The sequence below is a fragment of the Balaenoptera acutorostrata genome, chromosome 10, assembly GCF_949987535.1.
Source record: "Balaenoptera acutorostrata chromosome 10, mBalAcu1.1, whole genome shotgun sequence".
NCBI classification, from domain to species: domain Eukaryota; kingdom Metazoa; phylum Chordata; class Mammalia; order Artiodactyla; family Balaenopteridae; genus Balaenoptera; species Balaenoptera acutorostrata.
In genome coordinates this window covers 35,131,603-35,154,131 of record NC_080073.1, presented here as the reverse complement: position 1 = coordinate 35,154,131, position 22,529 = coordinate 35,131,603, and the positions used below count along the sequence as shown (strand labels likewise).

Sequence of the window (22,529 nt, the reverse complement as noted above, 5' to 3'; positions counted from 1 at the left end):
TAAGTTCAAAAGACCAAGCAATTCAAAGTCAGACCTTGCTAGGTTTAAAACTCACTCTCTAACCATTTGACTTTAAACAACTGACTAAACCTCTCTGTGCCTCAGTTCCCCATCTGCAACACGGGGATGACACGTGCCCCCCAGGGTAGCTGTGAGGATTAGACAAATTAATATGTGAAAATCTTCCGGCGCCGTGCTGGGCCTTTGACACACGCAGGACTAATTTTGCTGACTTCCTTAGGCTCTGCTAATGAAGACATCCTGCTTAACTACACAGATTCTAATTGGGGCCACATTTCCCCAACAGAACTTTGTTTTTAAGTGCCCATATTCTATTCTACATATAACTACACCTCTTATATTTTCTAATTTCCAAAAAAAAGTCTGTTTATTATAAAAATTAGAAAATACAGGTAAGCAGAAAGAAGAAAAATCATTTGCAGTAGCACAGCCAACTGTGAGCATTTGGCATCCGTCCTCACAGTGTGTTTGTGTGTATGTGTGTGTGTGTGTGTGTGTGTGTGTGTGTGTGTACGTGTAGGCAGATTAGTAATTTAAAACAAATTACTAATCACCCATTACTGTCTGTAACCTATTGCAACATTCTATATGCTAGTTTCCTGCATTCTTTTGCACAATTTGGGATGGCTGTGTGGAACTTGTACCGTTGTAGCTTACTCTATCCAGTTGCTGGAGGTCATATTGCTTGGTTTCATACAGTAGGTACGTTTTTGATGCTTTTGGTGTATATCACCATTCTAAGCCGCTAAGCGTTTGCAATTGATTAATGACTATCAGTTGGTTACTCTCTCTGTTCTTCAAAATCCTTTGATTCTAGCAAAGAGTAATGTTTCCTGGTAAGAGTAAGACATTACATCATTCTGACCCAATTCCAACAGCCACTAACACATCTTGAAAAGCAGAGTGTGTTTTGCTTATGGGATAACTTCCCCAGGGTGGTGAGCAAGTAGTATGCGGCTTGGCTCATTGGCAAAGAGGACCCATTGTCACATGTCCTAAAGGAAGAGGGCTGAGGCTGGAAGAGGAATAGAACCAGTGAACTACTGAGTTTGTCCCAGATCTGGAATCCTTGGCTTGGCACAGAGCTTCGTGTTGAGCTTACTTAGCTAGGTCACCAGGTACAAGGAGGCCTGGGAGATGCACAGCCCTCCATAAAATCGGCGGCTCCTTTTCACAGAGCAGACTCGGAAGAAGAGAGGATGCGGGAAGGTCTCATTGAGAAGTCGGTGGATAGTCAGAGTTGAATAAATTGATTCCCTTCTAGAAGTCTACTGGGAGAAAAAAACATGTAAATAATAGATATGACCAGAATAATGGGGCCCAATATAAAGATCAAAAGATTTAGGTAAAGGCTAATTGTGAAATACATTTTCTTTTTCTTTATCTTAAGCCTCTAGATCACCTTTAGTTTCACAATTACTTAAGACAGAGATTTATTTCACTGACTGTAAATATTAGACTAACATTAGCTTTGTTTTGTTTTACTCACTTCTTGAACTATGTATTTTTGGTAGTGAATCAACCTCGCGTATAAGCTGGCCTTGGCTCTTGGCTTTTGGAGCACATCTGGCAGGCAGCAGAGAACCCCCAGAATTTTTGGCTCCAAAGAGATCATTGGCTTGCATTTGAACTTAGGGAAAGTTTCCAGTGACTGTTATTGAAGTTTTATTCATACACCAGAGGACACTGTTAGCCTGAGCCAGGCTTGGGCTGGCTGGAGTCCCACATCCTGGGCCAAGCCTATCAACCTCCCAAGGAGTGGGGAGGTCACGCTTACAGGACCATCAGACAGTGCAGCTGCATCCTTACTTGCGTCTTCCTTGTATTGTAGCATTGCAGTTGTTCTGCAACAAGCTTCATCCAGAGAAGTTCTGTGAGTGTCTGCTGTGGGCTGGGGGATGACCATGAGGACCTCAGCTCCTGGACCATGCAAGCTGTGATGCCAGGAGATATGAGCACAGAATGCTCTGGGAGCTTGGAGGGAGGGTGCAGCCGCCTCACCTTGGGGAACCAGGAGAGCCTTGTCAAAGAGGAGGGGAAGGCTAGAAGAAGGAAGAGAAAGACTCTCAACATAAACACATAAGATTTTTATGGACATTTTCAGGGAGCAGGGAGAAGCATGTCACTTACGACTCATGGTCCATTATAGGACCATGCAGAGCCTTTCCGAGCATCTTTTAAACCATGTAGCAGATGTCTGTCTTGGTCCAGACTCAGGTGCTCCAGGATAGCACTTCTTAAAATTTCTTCAGGATCACTTTAATTCTGAGAAACTCCAAGCCCTGCACCTGACATCCAGGTTTGAGGCCCCAATGCCCAGTCCAAGGGTCTCTTCCTGCTTTTCTGACCTCCTGCTCTGCCAGTGCCCAATGGGCACTGGGAGCTCTCTGTGGCCAGATGCCTCCAGGCTCTAGGGATTTCATTTTAGTCTTAGGGATTGAAAGAATCCTCTCTCTACATTTGTTTCCTTAGAGTCACTCTCTCTGTGCTTAAACTCTAATCTTGTCCTTTTAGGACACCCAGTGTTATTGCCTCAAAGGACTTGGAAATCTAAGCTAAGAAGGGAAGCGTTTTATGTCATACACACATGCGCGCACGCGCGCGCGCACACACACACAAAGACTCACACACTCCCTTCCTTGGGGCAAGGAAAGACTGAGCCTCCTCCCGGTTTATATATTTGAAGGAGAAGTAGAGGAAATGGGGAGAAAATATAAATTTATATGTTAAAAATTTAAAAGGTTGTTATATTAAAAACAACTGCCATTAAAAAATTGTTATATTTTCCATTTCAGAAATTGCTCTCAAGGTCTCTAGAGCCCAGATAACATGTGGAGCCTTTTGTTTTTCCTAAGTAGGAGCTTGGGGTAAGGGGTTAGTGACCGATTCAGGTTTTCCCTCCAAATGAGGGTAAATATAAGGCCCCCAATATTTTTAGTTCTCCAGACTTTTCATAGCTACATAAATGTAAAGGATTCCTCTTGACATTAAAAGTATTTTGAGCTCCATTTGGAACATTTTTTAAATTAATAAGCAATATTTCTTTCCAGTGGAAACAAAATTAAATTTTTAGTAATATCAAACGTTTTGGCTTTAGGACTCCTTCATACACTTACACAATATTGAGGACTCCCAAGAGCTTATGCGAGTTGTATGTATAAATATTTGCCACATTTGAAATTAAAACCAAGAATTCATTAATTTAAAAATTAACAAATTCAAAAAAAAAAATTAACAAATTCAAAACATAAAAACTCATTGCATGTTAACATATTGTACATAACATATTTTATTAAAAATAACTATATTTTAAAAAACAAGTTAGAGGAGTGGCTTTTTTTTCTTTTTTGCAAATCTTTTCAAGGTTTGATTTAAGAGGAGACAGGTAGATTCTCATATCTTTTTTTGTGGTCAATCTGTTGTGATTTGTTAAAATCAAGTAACAAGACATGCCTTCATATAAATAAGCTGTTGGAAAAAAGGAGGACTTCATCGACCCTTGAAAGGGTCTCAGGGACCCTGCAGAGATTCTTGGGCCACTTTGAGAACTGCCGATTTAGACAGATATATTACCAGGGTATGTGATAGGTTTTAAATGAAAAGTTGTCTTTGAGAATTTGAGTATACTGTGGGTCAGATTAGTCGCTTATGAACAGACTAACAAATTATGAAATCTTATATAATGGTTATTTTTATATAAGAAATGTTGCTGTTTTAATGTTGTTTGTACTTAGTGTACATGCTTCTTTTTGCAAGCTCCTTGAGGATATATAGGAAGTCCTCAGTAATTGAAATGAATTGAATTGAATTACTAAAATTGACAGCAAGGACTTTAACATTATAAAATGTCTGTAAGATGCTGTGCCTTGATTGCTTTAGGGTTTATTTTTTTCCTGGGTGCTAGCTAAGCTTCAAGAGAACCAGAGCCAGTTTTCACATTTCTCTTTAGTTGGTTTAATAATTTTGAAATACAGTCCAATCTCCCCAAATCCAACAGAGACAGCCATATTGTAACTTTATTTTTACTTATTCCTTTTAGGTAAATGTGCTCTGACATTGTAGGCATGATGTTTTATGGTATCATGTGCCATGTTAATGTTGTCCTCCCTCCTTCCAGAAATACAAAGAGTATGAGAAAGACGTTTCCATAGAAGAAATCGATGGTCTCCAACTGGTGAAAAAGCTGGCAAAGAACATGGAAGAGATGTTTCACAAGAAGTCTGAAGCAGTGCGGGTAAGTGCCTCTGGTTTCTGCTCTGTACTGCCCGAAGACACAAAGGCAGCTGCAGGCAACTGGCATTGATGAACCCAACTCTCAGAAATCAAAGTTGACTCAGCCATGATGTACACACTTTCTTAAGTCTGGTTAGCTAGGATAAGCAGTTACTAGGGGCACAATTACCCTTTCTCCACGTAAGGTTTAGGTGCCAGTTTTCGTCTTATGATCGTATGCCTTCAGTGGAGGTGTCCCTAATTGCACATCCACAGAGGATGGCCTCTGGCTGTGTAATGCATTCATTAATCGCCAAAGTACATTCAAGGGTACGTTGTGGTTGAACTAAGCACTTGTAAAAAAATTTAAGCAGTGTTTGCCAAAATATGGAATTGAAAATTTCTGTGGGGTAAATGAGTCTAGATGAAGTTGGAAGTTCTTTTTATCTCTATTGGAATATTACTGTTATTATAATGTTTATCTTGACTGGCAAGAGCTCCCTGAAAAATTTTTAAAAAATTTTTATTGGAGTATAGTTGATTTATAATGTTGTTTTAGTGTCAGATGTACAGCAAAGTGAATCAGTTATACATATACATATATCCACAACTCTTGTTTAGATTCTTTACCCATATAGGCCATTACTCCTGAAATTTTATAGTAGCAGGAAGAACGGAACTGCAGTGCACATGTGCATCATTTTGGATTTCCAAGATGACCTCCAACTTTACTCCTTGTTGCTGACAAAACAGGGCATCTGAATTCTTGATTTAGGACATGTGACTGTTGCAATATCCTATGTTAATACCATATTGGCACAGGATTATGGGAAAGAATTGCAATCTGAAGAGTTCTTTATTTCTAAAGTATAGTTTATTTACCTTTTAGTTTTATTATTTCCAGAATGAGTTTATTATAAAAGTCCATTTCCTATTTTAGTTTTTCTCATCCTTAATTGGCCAAACCAAATTTCCACAAGATATTTCTGCTTTAGACCTTATAATCCCACACATTTTCTTGTTTCTAAAACATTTTTGTACTGTTTTGATTTAGGGAAGGAGGGGCTGTAGTTTAGGTAAGAGCATGAGCTTGAACCTGGGTTCAGTATCTGCCTTTGTCACTTGCTAAACTTCAACCTTCTGTAAAACAGCGTTCATGAGCCTCGATTTCCTCATCTTTAAAATGGGGAAAACTCTCACAGGGAGTGTGAAGATCAAACACAGTTGTGGTTTTGAGCCATTTAGCACAGAACCTGGCACATGAGCAGTGCTAAGTGAATAGTAACTTCTGCTCTTACTGTGATTATTAATTTAAATAAGATGAGACTTCTTGGTGGAAACTCTGAAGTGCCTTAAAAGAAAAAAAGTGCTTTTATCTGCCACAGAAATACTGCACTGACAGCCATTCCGGGGAGCTGCATGGTGGCCTCTGGTGTGTCTCTATATCACTCCCTTGAGGCAAGTGGTATTCTTCACAGACAGGGCAGCATGGTAGGCATTTGAATATAACAGTCAGAGAACCCTGAGATAAATTTTAAAAAAACCCCACACAATTACTATTTTCTATTTATAAAATGAACACCCCCTTTGTTGGAACTTTTAGAATATACTGAAAAGTATCAGAGAAAAAAAATCACTTAAAAGTCCCACCACCCAGCAGGAAACCAAGGCTTGTTTTCTTCCTTCTAGCCTTTTTTCTTTACACTTCTGTGCATGTCCTTGTATGTGTTTTTCTTTTATCAAATTAGCAATAGTATTGCCTGTTTGCTTTTGTTGTATCCAGCTTTTTTCCACTTCTTTATCCCATTATAGTGTGAGCATTTTCTTGTGTCACTGTGTTTCGAGATTTTCTTAAATGGCTACATAACATTCCAATCTATGGGTGCGTGTGTCATAATTGATTTGACGTTCCTCTGTATCTGGATATTTAAGTTGTTTGTAAGCTTTGATATAAATAATGCTGAAGTAAATCTTCTTGTATGTTAACAGCAGATCAGTAGACAGCACCGACTACGTGTTGGGTGCTTCTCTAAGGACTTTATATACATAAAGTATATATAGGCCTTATCCTGATAACGGCCCTGTGATGGAAGTTACTATTATTATCCTCATTTTACAAAAGAGGAGACTCAGAGCAGAAGTTAAGTCACTTCCCTGAGGTTACTTGGGGAGTGGGGTATGGACCCCAGGCACAGGGACCCCAGAGTCCGCTTCCTTCATCACTTCCATGCCCTCAGCATTGCATCCTTCAGTGTATGCTGATTTCCTTAAGATGAATTCCCAAACACAGAGACAGTTCCAAGGCTCTGAACCCATCTTTAAGGCTCTTTATGCATATGAAAATATTTCTGTCCAAATAAGGTCATGCCAATCCACAGTCCTTCTAGCAGGAGTGGTGTGTGAATGCACGTTTTCCTGAATCCTCAAAAAATGAATACAAATGTTTTGTTTTGTTTTAAATACTAGTAACAACATCGTCAATTGAGAGAAGGAAATGCTATTATTGTCCCAAATTGGATTTCTTCGTGAATCACAGAATTTTGGAGTAGAAAGGGACATAAATATCCTTAGCTTCTGCCTCTGCAATTGACAGACAAGGAAGGCCTGGTGTCTGGAATTCATGGGGGCTTGTGCATCATGCTACCGTCATGCAGAGTTCTAATCGGCAGCAGACCCTGGACCTGGGCACTCAGAGGCAGGGGCCCATGTGGTGGGTGAGACATGGGCTCTGGAATAGAGAGAACTGTTCCGAATCTCAGTTCTGCCCCAAGGTGTGAGGCTGGTGAGAAAAGCTGAATAAGCCCATTGGACCTCTTCTCCTCACTCAGCTCCCTTGAGACGTTAGGACTCGATGACTTACTAATCCTTAGCTATGTTTATTGAGTTCACTAGGCACCAGGTCCTGTGCCAAGTACTTTGCACATGCCATCTTGTTTCATTCTTGCATCAGCCCTGGGAATGAGACACGTTACTATCATTGGTTTAGAGATGAGCAAACAGGCTTGGCCCCGGTTACTTGGGCAGGCTCAGTGGAGTTCCGTTGGCACCCAGGCTGTAGGATTATAGTGGCTCTGTGTGTATCTGTGTCAAGTGTTTAGCACAGGCCTGGCAAACAGTAAAGGTTCAGTAAATGTTTGCTCTTAATGCTGGTTACAGGACCTCCCAGTTTGTGAATATGTAATAGTGAGAGAGTCTTGAAGCCTCAGGAAGTCCCTGGATGATGACAGGAGGGAACCTAATTTTGAAACCTTTTTGCTTTAAATTAGTGAGGTGAAAATAAAAAAGACTGATATGGTTGATGTGGTTCCTTGGAGATGGAAAAATGTTTTTTTTGCTCTATTTGAATTGAAATGTTCCCAGAGTAAAGCTATCCAAGATTCTCAGAATTATATATTTTATGTATTTTAAAATAGAGTTCAAGGCCCTTTGTAAGCACACTTGATGCCATAAAATTTAGGGTAACTGGTTCAGCAATATGTGGTTCTCCCCTGCTCCCAATCTTTAAAAAGGAAAGAGGGCTTGTATATCAAGTTGGGGTTTTGTCTGGAGACAGTTTCGTCATTGAGATCGGCCTGGTCCCTGTGTGGACTGTGCGTCTCCATTGGCAACAGTCACAGACCATGTGGCATTTGGAGTGAGACGAGGTGGCCACTGACAGGCCTCCTGGATGTTGGCTTATATTAAGGCCAGCGGAGCAGTGGGTGTGACTGTTTTTCATACTACAATTACACCTCACTTCTCCAATAGGAAAGGTTGCTATCGCCCATGGGACTTGTGATATTTTGAAGTGCAAAGACCTCAAATTCCAATTTGCCGGTGCGTTTGCGGTGGAGTCTTCACTTGCCACGTTGCAGTAGAATGCTCCACTGTGCACCAGGCCCTGCCTTTCCAGTCCATGCCACACAATGAGCAGCGACCCCCTTCTCAAATGTCCCAGGAGAACACTGGATCTTAGAATTTGCTCCATCCCTGTCATGCACTGCCTAGCAACCTCCCCTTTCCGAGCCCCCATCCTCATCCCCGTCCCCAGCAATCCGAGTCAGGTCAGAGGCCCTGGTGCCTCCCCTAGTGCCTTCCTGCCAATAACTGACTTAGCACCAAGTGCTCATTGATGGTGGATGGCTGGGAGGACTCAAGAACACAGAGGAAAAACCTAGCTCACAAAAAATGCTGATTATTAAAATTTCCATTGATGTATATAAAATATTTATGAGACTGGCAGTAGCAGTTTAGGAAGCTGCGGTAACACCTTTAGTCTGGTAGAGGGAGGTTCAGTTAGTGCTATGGGAAAAAAAAAAGAGTATTAGGGTAACGCAGTCCTTTAACATGCCTATCACCTCTTGGCTGTTAAACAGTGTTGATCTTTTTCTCTGTCTCTTCGGGCTTGATTTCATCATTTCCCCCCATCACTTTTCCCAGTGATTAGTTGAATCAGAGTGATTTTTATCATACTCATCCCCTATTTGAATTACTCTCCACTATGCAATTATCCTATCACAGAAAATCCTATTTTTCTCCCCATCAGATGTCTGAAGTAAATGTGAAAGCCAGAGTGGCCTGCCCATTACATAACCTCTGCCATCTGATGGATAATGGACTATATGTAACTTTTATTTTTCCGGCTAGCAAATTACAAATAACCTTAGCTTCAGTAATTGCCATTAACATAATGGTGCCATCATTATGGTAGCATTTCTTAACTAATATTTTCTAGCACTTTTTAATGCCACTGGTTTAAATAATTTTTTTCAATTCCACTCGGAGACTTGATGTAGGTTGTTTTAATATTAAACCACATCAGGTTTGATGCAGCAATGCTGCTCTTTGCTTTCGTGTATAAAGATTGCAACCAAAGCATCATCTCCCAACTTCTTTGTTCAAACATATTCATGCTACCAAGCCCTCGATTAATGTTGCTGAGCAATTTATCAAGTATTAAGTCCCTATGAATGGACAGGAAATGGAATCAATTTGTTTTCAGTTCATTAACATTTCAAGGGAGATATTTCATATGCTGGACATGGAGGAAGTGATATGTTCTCTGCCAGCTGTGCACTCCCGTTGGGCCGTGTCTAAGTGACACCTGGAAGTGCTCGGCTGTGTTACAAGTCAGAGCTCATCTGAAATATTGATAGGAGGCAAATTTGACACAGCTTCCCTTTTTTCTGCTGATGGTGACAAACTCTTTTCCCTGATTGAGGGAAGGGAGAAGGCAAAGGATGTGCATTCCATGGCAGTGGTGATAGGGACAGGCTGCCACTGCCTTTCCTTTGTCTTTAAAATCTGAGCCTTCAGTAGAAGTAGCACAAACCATCACACAGATGGAAGGATCATCTGAGGCTCCAGGGAATTCCAAGCAGGCACAACTAACCGTGCAGTTGGAGGAGAATCTGTAGGAAGTAGATCTGGATAACTGCGGGCATCTCTGGTTATAGAGGTAGACTTTTAGGACAGATTCCAACACAGCCAGTGGGAAGTAATGATCCTCTGATTTCCGTGTGGTCCATATAACCCAGATTAGCAGCACACCCTGAAAAAAGTAGATAAACCAAGGAAATGACAAACAGAATGACTTCTTAGCGAATTTATGAATTTATACTAGTGTTCTCCAGAATGGTTTTCTAAGGGTGAATTCCCCAGCATGGTTTTTTGCCTTTGATTGTGTGGAGCAACTTTGGGGTTATCACACTAATCTGCTTCAGAACTGTAACATCCTTCTGACTTCCCTGGTGTTCCTGGGTTCGGGCCAGGCACTGGTCCACACAGCTTTCTCTGCTGGGCTGTACCGAGTGCAGGCCTCCACAAACTTAAACACTTTTCAAAGAGACAGAAAGGATTCTAGGATGGTATCTATTTTGGTAGCATATTAGGCAAAACATTAAGTATTTTATTTGCTGTTCAAATTTATTTTCTCCCCCCAAACAATTAATTAGAAGTGGCTAAACAAACTTCACTGGGGACTATGAAAAGACATAGCAAGCAAGTTGCAGTGAAACTCACTAAGTGAAGAGTCTAGTCTGTTGTTTCCAAACTTTGGGTAAGATATTTCATAAATTTTAAAAGCACTCTGAAGCTCATACCTGCAAATAAACTTAATCCTGTTTCACTTATTTTCTGATTTATATTGATAAAATGATAAATTGAGCCCTTGAAAAAGACTGTTTTGCTTAAAAATAAACATCTGTGCTTCTTGGGAAAAGCTAAAAGAGACTAGATTATATATTAAGGTTTTTCCCCTTCCTATAGCTACCTGCTGTTCATTGCGGAACTGATTCCCATTATAGCTGTACTGTGGAAAGTAATTGCTGTTGTACAGTAATTCAATTTCAGTGTATTCACGCATCAGTTCACTGATACGGGCTTATCTGGAGAAACCTGGGACTTCAAAGCTTTTTATCGAGAAATTCCACATGCAGCAAGACATTTTTCCTAGGTAACGAATATCAGTTTTTGCATTTAATAAACATTTACCTTCCCAGAAAAATGAATTTTTTTTCCCCTGCAGAAGAGATTTACGCCAAACTTCCAAAAAGCCAGAGGGTACTATTAAAATGACTTCCTCTAGCTGTTTTTTTGACTGGTACATGTCTACATATGTATGACTATAAAACACATCTATGTTTTTGTGTAAATATATACACTGAGGCATGAAAAGCAGGATGCACCCAAGGAAGGCATGCTCTGACCAAAAATATGTGCTGCAGAAGCGTTTCATATCTACAGGGACTATGCAAACACTTGTGGTATAGAAACTCATCTATATCGGTAGGCATTGTGAAACTTGTTGGTGAGGCTGCTTTCAAAAGCATACCCATTAAGTTGGAAATGAAAGCAACCATTTTGTTTACAGATTTCTGAATTAAGGAAAGATTCTTAAGATGGAACTGATTCTCACTGTATAAAATGACTCTTAGGTTATAAGGACTCTTTTAATACTAAGTCCAAAATAAACTGAGGTCTTGGGAGTTGAATATACTGAACATTGCTAGGATGGACTTCAGTTATCAACCAATGGAGGTAGCTGTACTTATCTAAAAATATTTTTCTGCCTTGTGTACATTTCTGATCTTATCTCAAAATTTCAAAACTTGTTCCTTGAAAAAAGAGTGAATTTGTTTCAGAAAAAAATATGTTTTCAGTCACAAATGGAGAAGGAAAAGACTATTATTTTTTTGTATTGCTGTATCTTGTGACCTATTTGCCCTATTTCCTTCCTCCCTCTTTCCCTCCCTTCCTCTCTTCATTCTTTTTTGTTTGTTTGTTTTTGGCAAACTGCTTTGCAAAATTCCATACATATGTGTAAGGAAATTTAGAGCAGAAACCTCAAACCAGAAGAAACAAAAAATAGCGACAATCTGGATTCACCAGTTTTGATGAGGTCAGCAAACCATCCTTGGTTAATGGTTGAGGGCAAAACCACATGGATCCACGTGGTCTTCGTGGGTTTCACCCCAAATGGGGTTGGGGTTTCCTCTAACATACTTCAGATTGTATCAAGCTGAGCCTCACAGCGAGGCCCAGAAGGCTGCTTTCCTGCCCACATTGAGAGTAAGCAACCAGCCCATCTCCTGAGGGAGATGCGCTTCCTGTAAAGAGATGGAAGGAGAAAGGCCAGGCATTTTGTATCCGTTTCATCTCCAGTCTCCTCAAGCCCTTTGTTTTCCATCAAGCCTGTATGGGGAGTTGGGTTGGCTTGGTGAACTGCATCCTAGCTTTCCTGCCTATTCTGGGGCTGTTGGCCTGTAGAAAGAGTTCTTTGTGGGTAGAACCACTGTACCAAACCCTCCCCAACTTCATGGTTATTTGTCCCATTCCCAAATATTTGACCTAAAACCTCCTTTTGCAAAGCTATGGAAGACTTTGTTTTGGGGTTTCTATGTAGCTCACCTTACCCATGTTGGTTTTCTTATGTTTTTTGCTTTGTTTTTAATGATTATACTATACAGGTTCACTGTAAAAGAAAAAAGAATGTGCAGAAAAATATAAAGGAAAGATTAGATACCACAGCCCCAGGAGGTATTGAAAGGCACGTGACATCTTTCAATACCTTTTGTTTTTAAATATCTTAATTTTTATGCTTCCAGATGGTTTCTTTCTATTTGTATATGTGTATATGCATATACATGTATATATGTAAACTTCCAAAACATTGGCTTATTCTTTCTTGTAACCAGATTTTTAAAAAATTTTATGTGTTGTGGACATCTTTCCACATTAATGAATATATATTTTTATTCCTTTTCATGACTGCATAATAATCTGCTTTCTAGATGTTTCAATCAAGGAGTTCTCTCTTGGCGAACATTGATGTCATTTAGTGTTTCAGTATTATAAGCAATAATATGATAAACTCTCTTGCAGAGAAACTTTTTTCCATTTATTTGATGCTTTTATTAGGATGTATTCCTAGAAGTAAAATCAAGGCTTTTGTTATACCTTGCCAGCTTGTCCTCCAGATACCACCCACCTGCTTGTGCTCCCACCTGTGTGGTTGGAGAGGTACTATTACTACACTTTCTTCCCTCACATTTCACTATTATTAGTCTTTTGGTCTTGGTCAATCTTACAACAAAAAGCAGCATCTCATTTTACTTTATTTTCTGTAACTACTCACTGTTTGGCATGGTGGGTCCTTTCTGGCTCCCTACCTGCCCTACACCAGGGTTTGAGGCAAATTACACAATGTCACAGAGCATGGGTGCAGTGCCACAACATAGAGAAGGCGGCCTGGGTGCTGGTCCCTCATCATCTCATAGAGAGGTGTGCCCAGGCACTTGCTTGGTATATCTTCCCATTTGTTTATGTTGTTTTCAGTTTCTTGCATCAATGTCTTATGATTTTCAGAGTGCAGAGGAAATACTTTCAGCTTTTCACCACTGAATATGATGTTGCCTGTATGTTTGTTATATATGACCTTTATTATGCTGAGGTATGTTTCCTCTATACCCACTTTGTTTTTATCATAAATAGATGTTGAGTTTTGCCAGATGCTTTTTCTGCGTCTATTGAGATGATCATATGATTTTTATTCTTCAGTTTGCTAATATGGTATATCACATTGATTGATTTGTAGATATTGAACCAGGTGGTTCTGACCCCGGCTTCTTTCAAACTACTGCTGCTGTGCTGAGACTCAGAGCATGTGAGATTTTGCATGTGCCCCTTAGGAGCAGAGTCTCTGTTTCCTATAGCCCTCTGACCCTTCTGTACACAAGTCCCACTGGGCTTCGAAGTCAGTAGTTCTGAGGGGTCATCTTCCTGGTGCAGGACTCCTGGCCTGGGGATCCCAATGTGGGGTTCAGACCTCACTCCTTTGGAAGAACCTCTGCAGTTACGATTATCCACCTGTTTGTGGATAACCTATCTGGGGCTGTGAGTCTGAACTATATACTGTGTCTCTACCTCTCCTACCCGTCTCATTGTGGTTCCTTCTTTGTATCTTGAGTTGTGGAAAGTCTTTTCTGCTAGTCTTCAGATCATTGTAGGTAGTTGCTCTATAAGTGGTTGTAATTTTGGTGTGCCCATAGGAGGAGGTGAGCTCAGGGTCTTCCTACTCTGCCATCTTGGCTACACACCTCTCCCTCCCTCCCCTCCTTCCTATTTGGTTGGATCTGATGAAGGAAGACTTGATTTCTGGACAGGGCAAGGAGGAAATGAGTGTTGTGAAGCCATGACTTAGCAGAAAAACCATGACTTTCCCCAGTGTTCTCTGTGCCTGGCTGAAGGAGCTTTTGGTTGTAATGCACAGGCTCAATGCTAGAACTAGGGTGTGTGCCTCCAGGCCTGGCACATGTTTCTCTTCATGTGGCAGATGGTAAACATGGGCAGCTCACCACCCCCAAGAAATGGAACAAACTGATGTTATGAGCAAGTTCAAGAGGCTTTTCTTAAATTAGGGAGTGATGTCATGAAGGAGAATTTGGAGTGATGCTGAGAGCAGTTGCCAAACTCTTTCCCCCCATCTGGGTTTGGTGTTGTCCCAGCTGTAGTCTGTCTGGGTCAGGGCACCCATCTAGAGCCCTGCCCCACCCCTGCCAGCATTAGCTGTCACAGCATCCTGCTTATTTCTTTAGACATGTTTTGAAAGTTGTACTTTGTTTATCTCAGTTTTGACTTGCATATTGTCAGTCTCCACCCTAGAACTCCACTGTCATGAGGGCGGGGACCTTGATGGTCATGGTTCCTTTTATATCTTCAGGACCCAGGCAGGGCACTTGGGTGTCTGTGAATGAATGAACTGGCCACACTGGTCGTGATGCTGTCATGCTCCTGCTTGGGATGAGTGTCTAAGCACCAGAACACGGGGCTGGTTAAGGTCTCAGGCATTTCCTGTGTGTTTCTGCCTGCCCTGCCCTCTGCTCCCCACCAAATGATCCATTTCTCCTCTGCCTCACATGTGAAGTTTGGATTTGGTTTATCTTGTTCATGGTTTATATTATGTTTCTTTATAACAAAGAAAAAGAAAAACAATTTCCTTTCGCATCCAAAGTGAAATGTCACTTAAAATCGTATTTCCTGTTTTCATTGCCTATTTTTATTCTCCATTTACAAAATTGGTTTTGAAAGATTTCCTGTCACTTAGGTCAAGACCCAGTGGACCAAGCAGCCTGGAGAAGAGGGGCTCATGGCCACGGAGACCCTGTGTGAAATTACAGTGCTGGCCCCTGCTGTTAGCCAAGTAACAATTACACCCCATCTGGGAGCCCATGTGGAGATGCTGGGCTCGCCTTGTGGTGCTCTGACTGCCTTGCTCACTGCAACTAGAAGAACAAGGTGTCATGTGCAAGTAGATGACATGCATGACACTTTGAAGCAAAGTGGATGGGTCAGGGAGAGCTGAACACAGCAGAATCGCATCAAAAATCTTCTGATCTTCCAGATTATTACATGGTTGTTCCAACAAAACAGACCACGTAGAAAATAATGCCACTTAATTGATACCTAGGCAAGGTGAAAGAAATCTTAAAAGGTTTGTGGGTGGGGGGAAATTATGGTGAATCACTGAAGTGTCACCATCAATATATCCAAATGACAGAATAAAGCAATAATAATAATGATGATGATAATAATAATAATAATAATAATAATAATAATAATAACCCACTACCTATAATTGTATAAATTACTGGCAATGAATGAAAGGTTTTCAGAAATGTTTTGAATGTGTATTTAGGATGTTTAACTGGGGATGTGTTGCCAGCATCCGTTGTCTTTTTTTGGTCTTTGCTCAGTTTCCCACATGGAGGTAAGGAGCAGCTGGTCCTGCAACACAGCGAGGTTGTGTATGTTTTCTAAATTAGGTTATGAGGGGAAAATGAAAAGGTAGTTAGGAATTCAATGGCGTTTCATTTATACTGCATTCAGGGGAAGGTTGACAGCCCTTTTGAATAATCAGAGTCTTTGTTAAAAATCAGCTGGGATATCCTTGATTGCCTATCCCAAGCTGTACAGGCTGCTTGAACAGACAAATAGAGCTTTGTACAATCGAGGGCAAATGGGGATTTTGTGTGTGTGTGTGTGGTTTTTAATTGATATTTTTATGTGTCAGTTGGGGAGGAAAATCATATCCTTGGGAATATACTTAGAAAGCCTCCCTCACTGTGCACTTGCTGATTCCCAAGCATCCATCTCATCAGGTGTTTGATGGTTTTGCAGAGAGGGACTTCTTCAGGGGCCCTAGAAGTCCGTGGTGGCATCAGCAAGTAGATCCCCATCTAAGTCACGGTGCGAAGTTGCTTATCAACATGCCAACACCAGCCGTCTCCTTCCCCCAAGCAGGTGTCTCTGGACTAGGCAAAGGTACTGGCAGTGCTTTTACCAAGAGGTGAGCAGACAGGTGCCAGCTGCCGAGGGACGATGGAAGCAGCCCCAGGCAGAAGCACAAGCAGACTTGCAGGGGGCGAAGCCTGTAGGCAGCTGTTTGGCCGGCTACATGGTGGCCTCTGGTATGGGGCTTTTGTAGCCATTCAGCCTATCTTCTTGAGAACTTTCCCCAAAGGGCTCAGTGAACCTCTTCCGTTGCTGTGCTGGGAGTCTGTCACTACAGTCTCGGTGGCCATGGTCTGTGGTCCACGTGGGGAAATCAGACATGGTAGAGATGAATTGACTCTAGGGAAGTGTATTTAGCCTTCTTCTCTTGGCAAAATGAACATAGAGTGGGGTGGGTAGTGGTTCACACTCACAGGAATTGCTTCAGTGGTGATGGGGAAAGTCATAGGCAGGTTTTACTTGATCTCCGTGGGCTTTGAGAAAAAAATGAAATCACATATGCAAATATGAAGTGATGTAAAAATATCCAGATTTAAAGCTTGAAAAATTGAGAGGTGTAGCCACCCGAGACCCCCATTCCCACATAGTGACAGTCCAAGTGAACTGCCCAGTTGGTTGATTTCCATGCTGCTTCCCTGACATTTATGTTGCCACTCTGTGCCCCCAAAGTGCTGAGTTGGCAATCCTTGGATTAGTTAGATTAGGGCCACAGCCTCTTTTAGTGAACATAGCAGAGTGTTTTGGTGTATGAGGTCTGAAAGCTCATAGGCAGGATATTCGCAGCATTTACAATTTACTCTGCAGAAAGTGAGCAGTAGTCATTGTCATTGTCACAGTATGGAGGGCTTCTCTTTTGCTAAGCCACTATGCTATGCTCTACATCTGTTATCTCATTTAAATGTTACCATCCTGTTTTGGATTAAAAACTTCTTGGCTGGAGGCGAGGATTGTTTCACAGGACACAGGATAAGAAAGCATTATAAGGAGACAAGGATTTCTTTTTCTTTCAAGTTTGTGATCTACCGGATGGGACTGTTTCTGAGATTTTTCTTCACCTTTAACATTTTAGAATTTTAGCCTTTGTTTTGGTCTCTTACCCATAAGTCCTATTTGTTTCATTGTGCCTTTTCTCCCAGCTCAAAGAAGACCTGAGCCATGTAAATAATTCCCGATCTGGTATCATTCACAGAATCAAGAAACAGAAATCAGAGTGATCCCCTCTCTCCCTAAATCCCCCTCCCCCCAGCACACACTTTCCTATTAGAATGATGACTGGGACAATATCACACATGAAGAAGGGTATGAAAAATGTTCAGAGTGGTTACATTTGAATATGGGGCACTTATCTCTCTGTGCAGGCACCTGATAGAAGAAAATAATTCATCAAACTTTGTTCAAGAAAACAGAGCATTAAGCCTTCATCAACAACAATATCAAGAGCTCACCATGGCAGGAATGGGACAATAAAGGAGTTATTTTACCAGAATTAACAGGAAGAAATTAGCCCCATGTATCCTTCCTTTTTATCACAGTGTGGTACATTTGCATATTTTGAAATTTCACATTTGCATAGTCAGTGATTTTAAATTAGATTCTCACATTTCCTCTCTGATGTTTGTCATGTGTATAACTTGTCTTAATAACTGAGTTGTTAGCATTTCAAAAACAGTTATCTAATCATTGGCTCAACCCTGAAAACACAGCGCCCAGTTTACCTTTACAATTTTTTAACAGCTTTACTGACATATAACTCACATATGACACAGTTAACTCACTTAAAGTGTAGAATTCAATGTTTTTTAGTATATCCACAGAATCTGTACATCCATCACCCCAAGATTTTCATCAACCCAAAGAGAAAACCCTGTGCCCGTTATCAGTCCTCTTTGTTCCTCCTTTCCGTGCCTCCTTTCTGTATCTATAGATTTACCTATTCTGGACATTTCATATAAATGGAATCATACAGTGTGTGGTCTTTTGTGACTGGTTTCTTTCACTGAGCATGATGTTTTCAAGGTTTACCCATATTGCGACAAGTATCAACAGTTCATTCTTTGTTATGGTCAAATATTATCCCACCATACAGATATACCACATCCATTTATTGTTTATCCATTCGTCAGTTGATAGTCATTTGAGTTGCTTCGACTTTTTAGCTATAATGACTAGTACTGTCATGAACATTTGGGTACACGTTTTTACGTGGACATATGTTTTCATTTCTTTTGGGTATATATAGGAATGGGTTTGCTGGGTCACATGGTAACTCTGTGTTTAACCTTTTGAAGAACTGTCATACTTTTTCTAAAGTAGCCGTATAATTTTACATTGCTAGCAGAAGTATGTGAGAGTTCTGACTTCCCCATATCCTTGCCAACACTTGTTATTTGTCATTTTGATTATAGCCATCCTGGTGAGTGTAAAGTGGTATCTCATTGTGTTTTTGACTTGCATTTCCCTAATGACTAATAATGTTGAGCATCTTTCATGTGCTTATTGTATATCTTATTTGTGTTTCTTCCTTGGAGAAATTTCTATTCAAATCCTTTGCCCATTCAAAAATTGTGTTATTTGTCTTTTTATGAGTTATTTATGGATTCTAGATACTAGTCCCTTATAAGATATACAATTTGAACATATTTTTTTCCTATTCTGTGGGTTGTTTTTTTTAACTTTCATGATGATAGTCCTTTGTAGTGCAAAAGTTTTTAACTTTGACAAAGTCTAATTTATTTATTTTTCCTATTTTGTTGCTTGTATTTTTGGTATCATATCTAAGAAACCATTGCCTAATTCCAAGGTCTGTCTTTGTTCTTTTCTAAGAGTTTTATAGTTTTAGCTCTTACATTTAGGTCTTTGATCCATTCTGAGTTAACTTTTGGATTTGGTGTGAGGTGGTGGTGCAACTTCATGTTTTCCATGTGGATATCAGTTGTCGCAGCATCATTTGTTGAAAAGTACCTGTGCAATTTAAGGTGAGTTCCTTTCAGCTCTGACATTTAATCGACCCAGTACTATTACCTAAAGAGCTGGATCCCTACAGCTGTAATCACAACAGCGCTATTGGGCTGACTCTGACATGCACGTAGTAAGCACTTTACGTGTTGTCTGATTTTATACTCACAAACCCCTCTGAGACGGGTCAAGTTATTACCAGTTATTAACCCATGTGTCAGGTGAAGCAATTGAGGCCCAATTTCTTATTATTATAAGAAAACTATTATACTATAGGTTGTAGGTAGTTGAGATTTCAACCCAGGCAGACTTCTTTCAACCTCTGTGCTGTACTGCCTGTCCTTAGGTTCTTAATAAGATCCCATAAACAGTGGCTGCCTGGGACCAGGAGCTATGCTAAGCACTTAAGGTGAATGATCTCAGTACTTTTCAGAGCACAAAGTTCATCAGAATAGCCCAGGAAGGTTGTTATAAAGAAGATGCCATTTCACACTTCTAAATTTAAAAAATTTATGTATATCTATTATGACAACAAAAGGGGTATAATTTGTGCCATGGAAAACTTTAGTGGTGCAAGATCCTATCAACAGCATATACCCACCACCTCCACGTTAGCTGTTTTTTCTTTTCAATCTGACTTGCTGGAATAAACTATGGTCCAACAAAAAAAAAAAAAAAAAAAAAGAAGATGCCATTTCAGTCATCTAAGAGTTTGCAGTTCCTATGAGCTCATCTAAGAGTTTGCTACGGCTGGTCAAGAGACCACATTCCAGGCAGAAAGGGATTTGCCTATTGGTTCTAAAGTTTGGCTACACACTGGAATCACTTGGAGGCTTGAAAAAATACTTATGCCCAACCCCTCCATCAGGGATTCTAATTGACTTGGTCTGGGGTGTAGCCTTGGCAGGGAGAATTTTCAAAAACTCCCCAGGAGGTTCTAATGTGCAACCAAGTCTGAACAGTGCCATCTCATCCTGCATTGAGCTCCAGGGGTAGCCATTTGAGTCTGCTTTTAGAGGTGACTTCCAGAGGCTAACTAATTTGTCCAGGGTTACACGGCTACTAAGTGGAAGAGCTGGGATTTCAGTCCAGGCCTATCTGATTCCAAGTCCAGCTCCTAACCCTTACATCGCACCCTACAGTGGCTTCCCTTCTGAAGGCAATTTGAAAGGGAGCCTGAATGAAGTGGGTGACGTCCCCTGGTCTCAGTGAGCCTTTGGAGAGGGTCATCTGACACCTGTGCCCCTGGGCTGTTAAGCCCCCCCACCCCCATGCCCTCCCCATGCAGGGGCTGTGTTCTCATGTGGTGTGCCTGTGGGACCTGGGTACAGGTATTCACTTCTTGCTACTTTAAGAGGATCTGGATGTGGTGTCCCAGTCTCTCTAAATCAAGTTTGCGTTCTCTCATTTATCAGGTTACTTCGTGAGGGAATTGGGCAGGGTGAGCAATGCTTTCAACTAAAGCCTGTTGGGAGTGGGACAAAATGCTTATTTCTTTGAGAATCCCTATGGTTTCAAGGAGGAGAAAATAAAGGTTTGAGAGTGGGGGTGCAATTTATTTGTCTTCTCTTCTTCCCCTAAGCCACCTGCATCCCTATAAGGCCTGCGTGTGGGTCTGAGTACTCACCTCACCTGCCCTGTCCGTCCTCAGCCCTGGATGCTTTACCATCCTATGTCCTTTGTGGACTGTGAGCTGTATCCCATGACGTGGACAGCCTGGGACCTTGGGTTGGCTCCTGTGGGAACTAGATTTACAGCCTAATTAGGAAATGCTGGCTGCCTCCCTAGAAGGAGTTGAAGGCTACTGGGGGAGACAGATACTGAGTTAGAAGCTGGAGGAGTGGGGAAGGCTTGGAGGCGAGAAGTCCAGGCTGCTCAGGTGGTGCCCACCCAGGGAGCTGAGGAGGGATGAGGAAAATACCCCAGGACCTAGGAGATGGCAAAGGGAAGGGGCTGTGGGAAGGCGGAGCAGCACATGCGAACCTGGAGAGGGGGCAGAGCACAGGGCAAGTTGATGAAGTTGAAAGGACGGTGGAATGGGGGATGGGGTTGGAGAGAGCAAGACAGGGGGGCGCTGGGAGGTCTGTGAGTTGATGGGACCACTTGGGGCCTGCTGCAGTGGGATAAACGAGATCTATTTGTGTGGTTATTTGAATGCCTCCCTTGACCCCCCCCTCCCCTACCCCCCACCGGGGCAGTGGCTGGGTCCATCTTGCTCCCTGCGTCACCCCAGCACCTCACTACCAGGCTTGGGGAGCCAGTAGGTGTTCACTGAAGAGTTGTGGTGTCCTGCTGAGGATGCAGGAAGCTGCGGAAGGGTTTGCATTTCTGTCTCTGCATCACTCATTGGCTGTCTAACTTTCCCTTTGTGGTGAGGGCAACACTGCTGTCTTCCCCACTTTTCTCTCTGCTTTTGATTTATGTTCACCCACCCCTCCCCTCAAAAAAGTTTTCTGCCCTTTCAGTAATCAGAAGTGGTGCTGTGAGAGGGCTCCTCCGAATCTCAGTGGGAGACTTGGCTTCATTGTCCTCTGTCCCTCTCCTCTGGCTGAGTACACTTTGGTGGCTGGAGAGAACTAAGCCAAGAGCCCAGCTTTATTTTCACCTACATTTAGCAGATCAGTTCAGATTGTCTGACTTTGGGGCGTCTGACCCACCCCTCTGAGGTGTCAGCTCCTTGCGGTAGAAAGGTGATGTGGATCTTCCTGGCATTGCAGTGTTTTCCCAGGGGCCAGGGGGTGATGCTCCAAGGCTTCGCTTGGTTTTGCTGCAGCCCTGGCTTGTCTGAGAGAAGGCAAAGATGCAGATTAGAGAGAACATTTGGGGAAGAAAACTCTGTTGGTAACCTGAGCTCATCAGCCCCAGACTTTCAGTAGGGTGTAGGCTGGTGTCCAGTGTGGGCAGCCTTAGGCCAGCCTCTAATGAAGTGACGTGGGTGGGAAGCCCAGGGGTCACACAGACATAGCTGCCAGACAATTTTAATAGTTATATGTATATTTTAATCCTTCATAGAACAGATATAACTGCCCTTTAAAACAATTTATCTAAGCTATGTGAGTTCATTTAAAGAAATGTAGTCAGGAAAAGTGAGATGAGGAGACTGGTTGGGGCATGGTTTTTGGGGTGGTTTTAGACTCTCTAGGACTCTGTCATTAGGGAAGGGGACAGGTGAGATGTACTGGATGTAAACAAAGCAATCCATGCTGATCTGGAGTGAAACAATGCATAAGAAACAGAGCAAGACTTATAGCATAGTAGTATCTATAGAAATTAAAAGCATGTAAAACAGCGTGCATTTTGCATAAACACACATACAGTTCAGGATGTCTATCATATTCATTAGAGTGGGTGTCTATGGGGGCAGGGGATAAGCATGTGGGTCAGGGCTGGAGGGGGAAGTATGAATCAAGAGGAGGCTTTGCATGATGATAATACGCTAGGTGTATGAGTAACTCAACCTTCAGTATAAGTTGTAGGTACACACACACATACACACACACAGTGAGCTATAGATAGACATAGATCTGTCCACAGGGTGGTAGACTGAGAAGGTGAATAGTATGGTGGTATGC

General features: G+C 41.7%; 1 protein-coding gene across 1 annotated transcript in view; it reads left to right on the top strand.

Moving 5' to 3' along the window:
- CACNA2D3 (calcium voltage-gated channel auxiliary subunit alpha2delta 3) overlaps window positions 1-22,529 on the top strand; it is a 774,181-nt gene that overhangs the window by 152,957 nt on the left and 598,695 nt on the right. Inside the window, exon 3 of the mRNA XM_057555140.1 lies at window positions 4,139-4,255. Within this exon, the coding sequence (XP_057411123.1) occupies window positions 4,139-4,255 (117 nt within the window). The remainder of the gene's footprint in view (window positions 1-4,138; window positions 4,256-22,529) is intronic.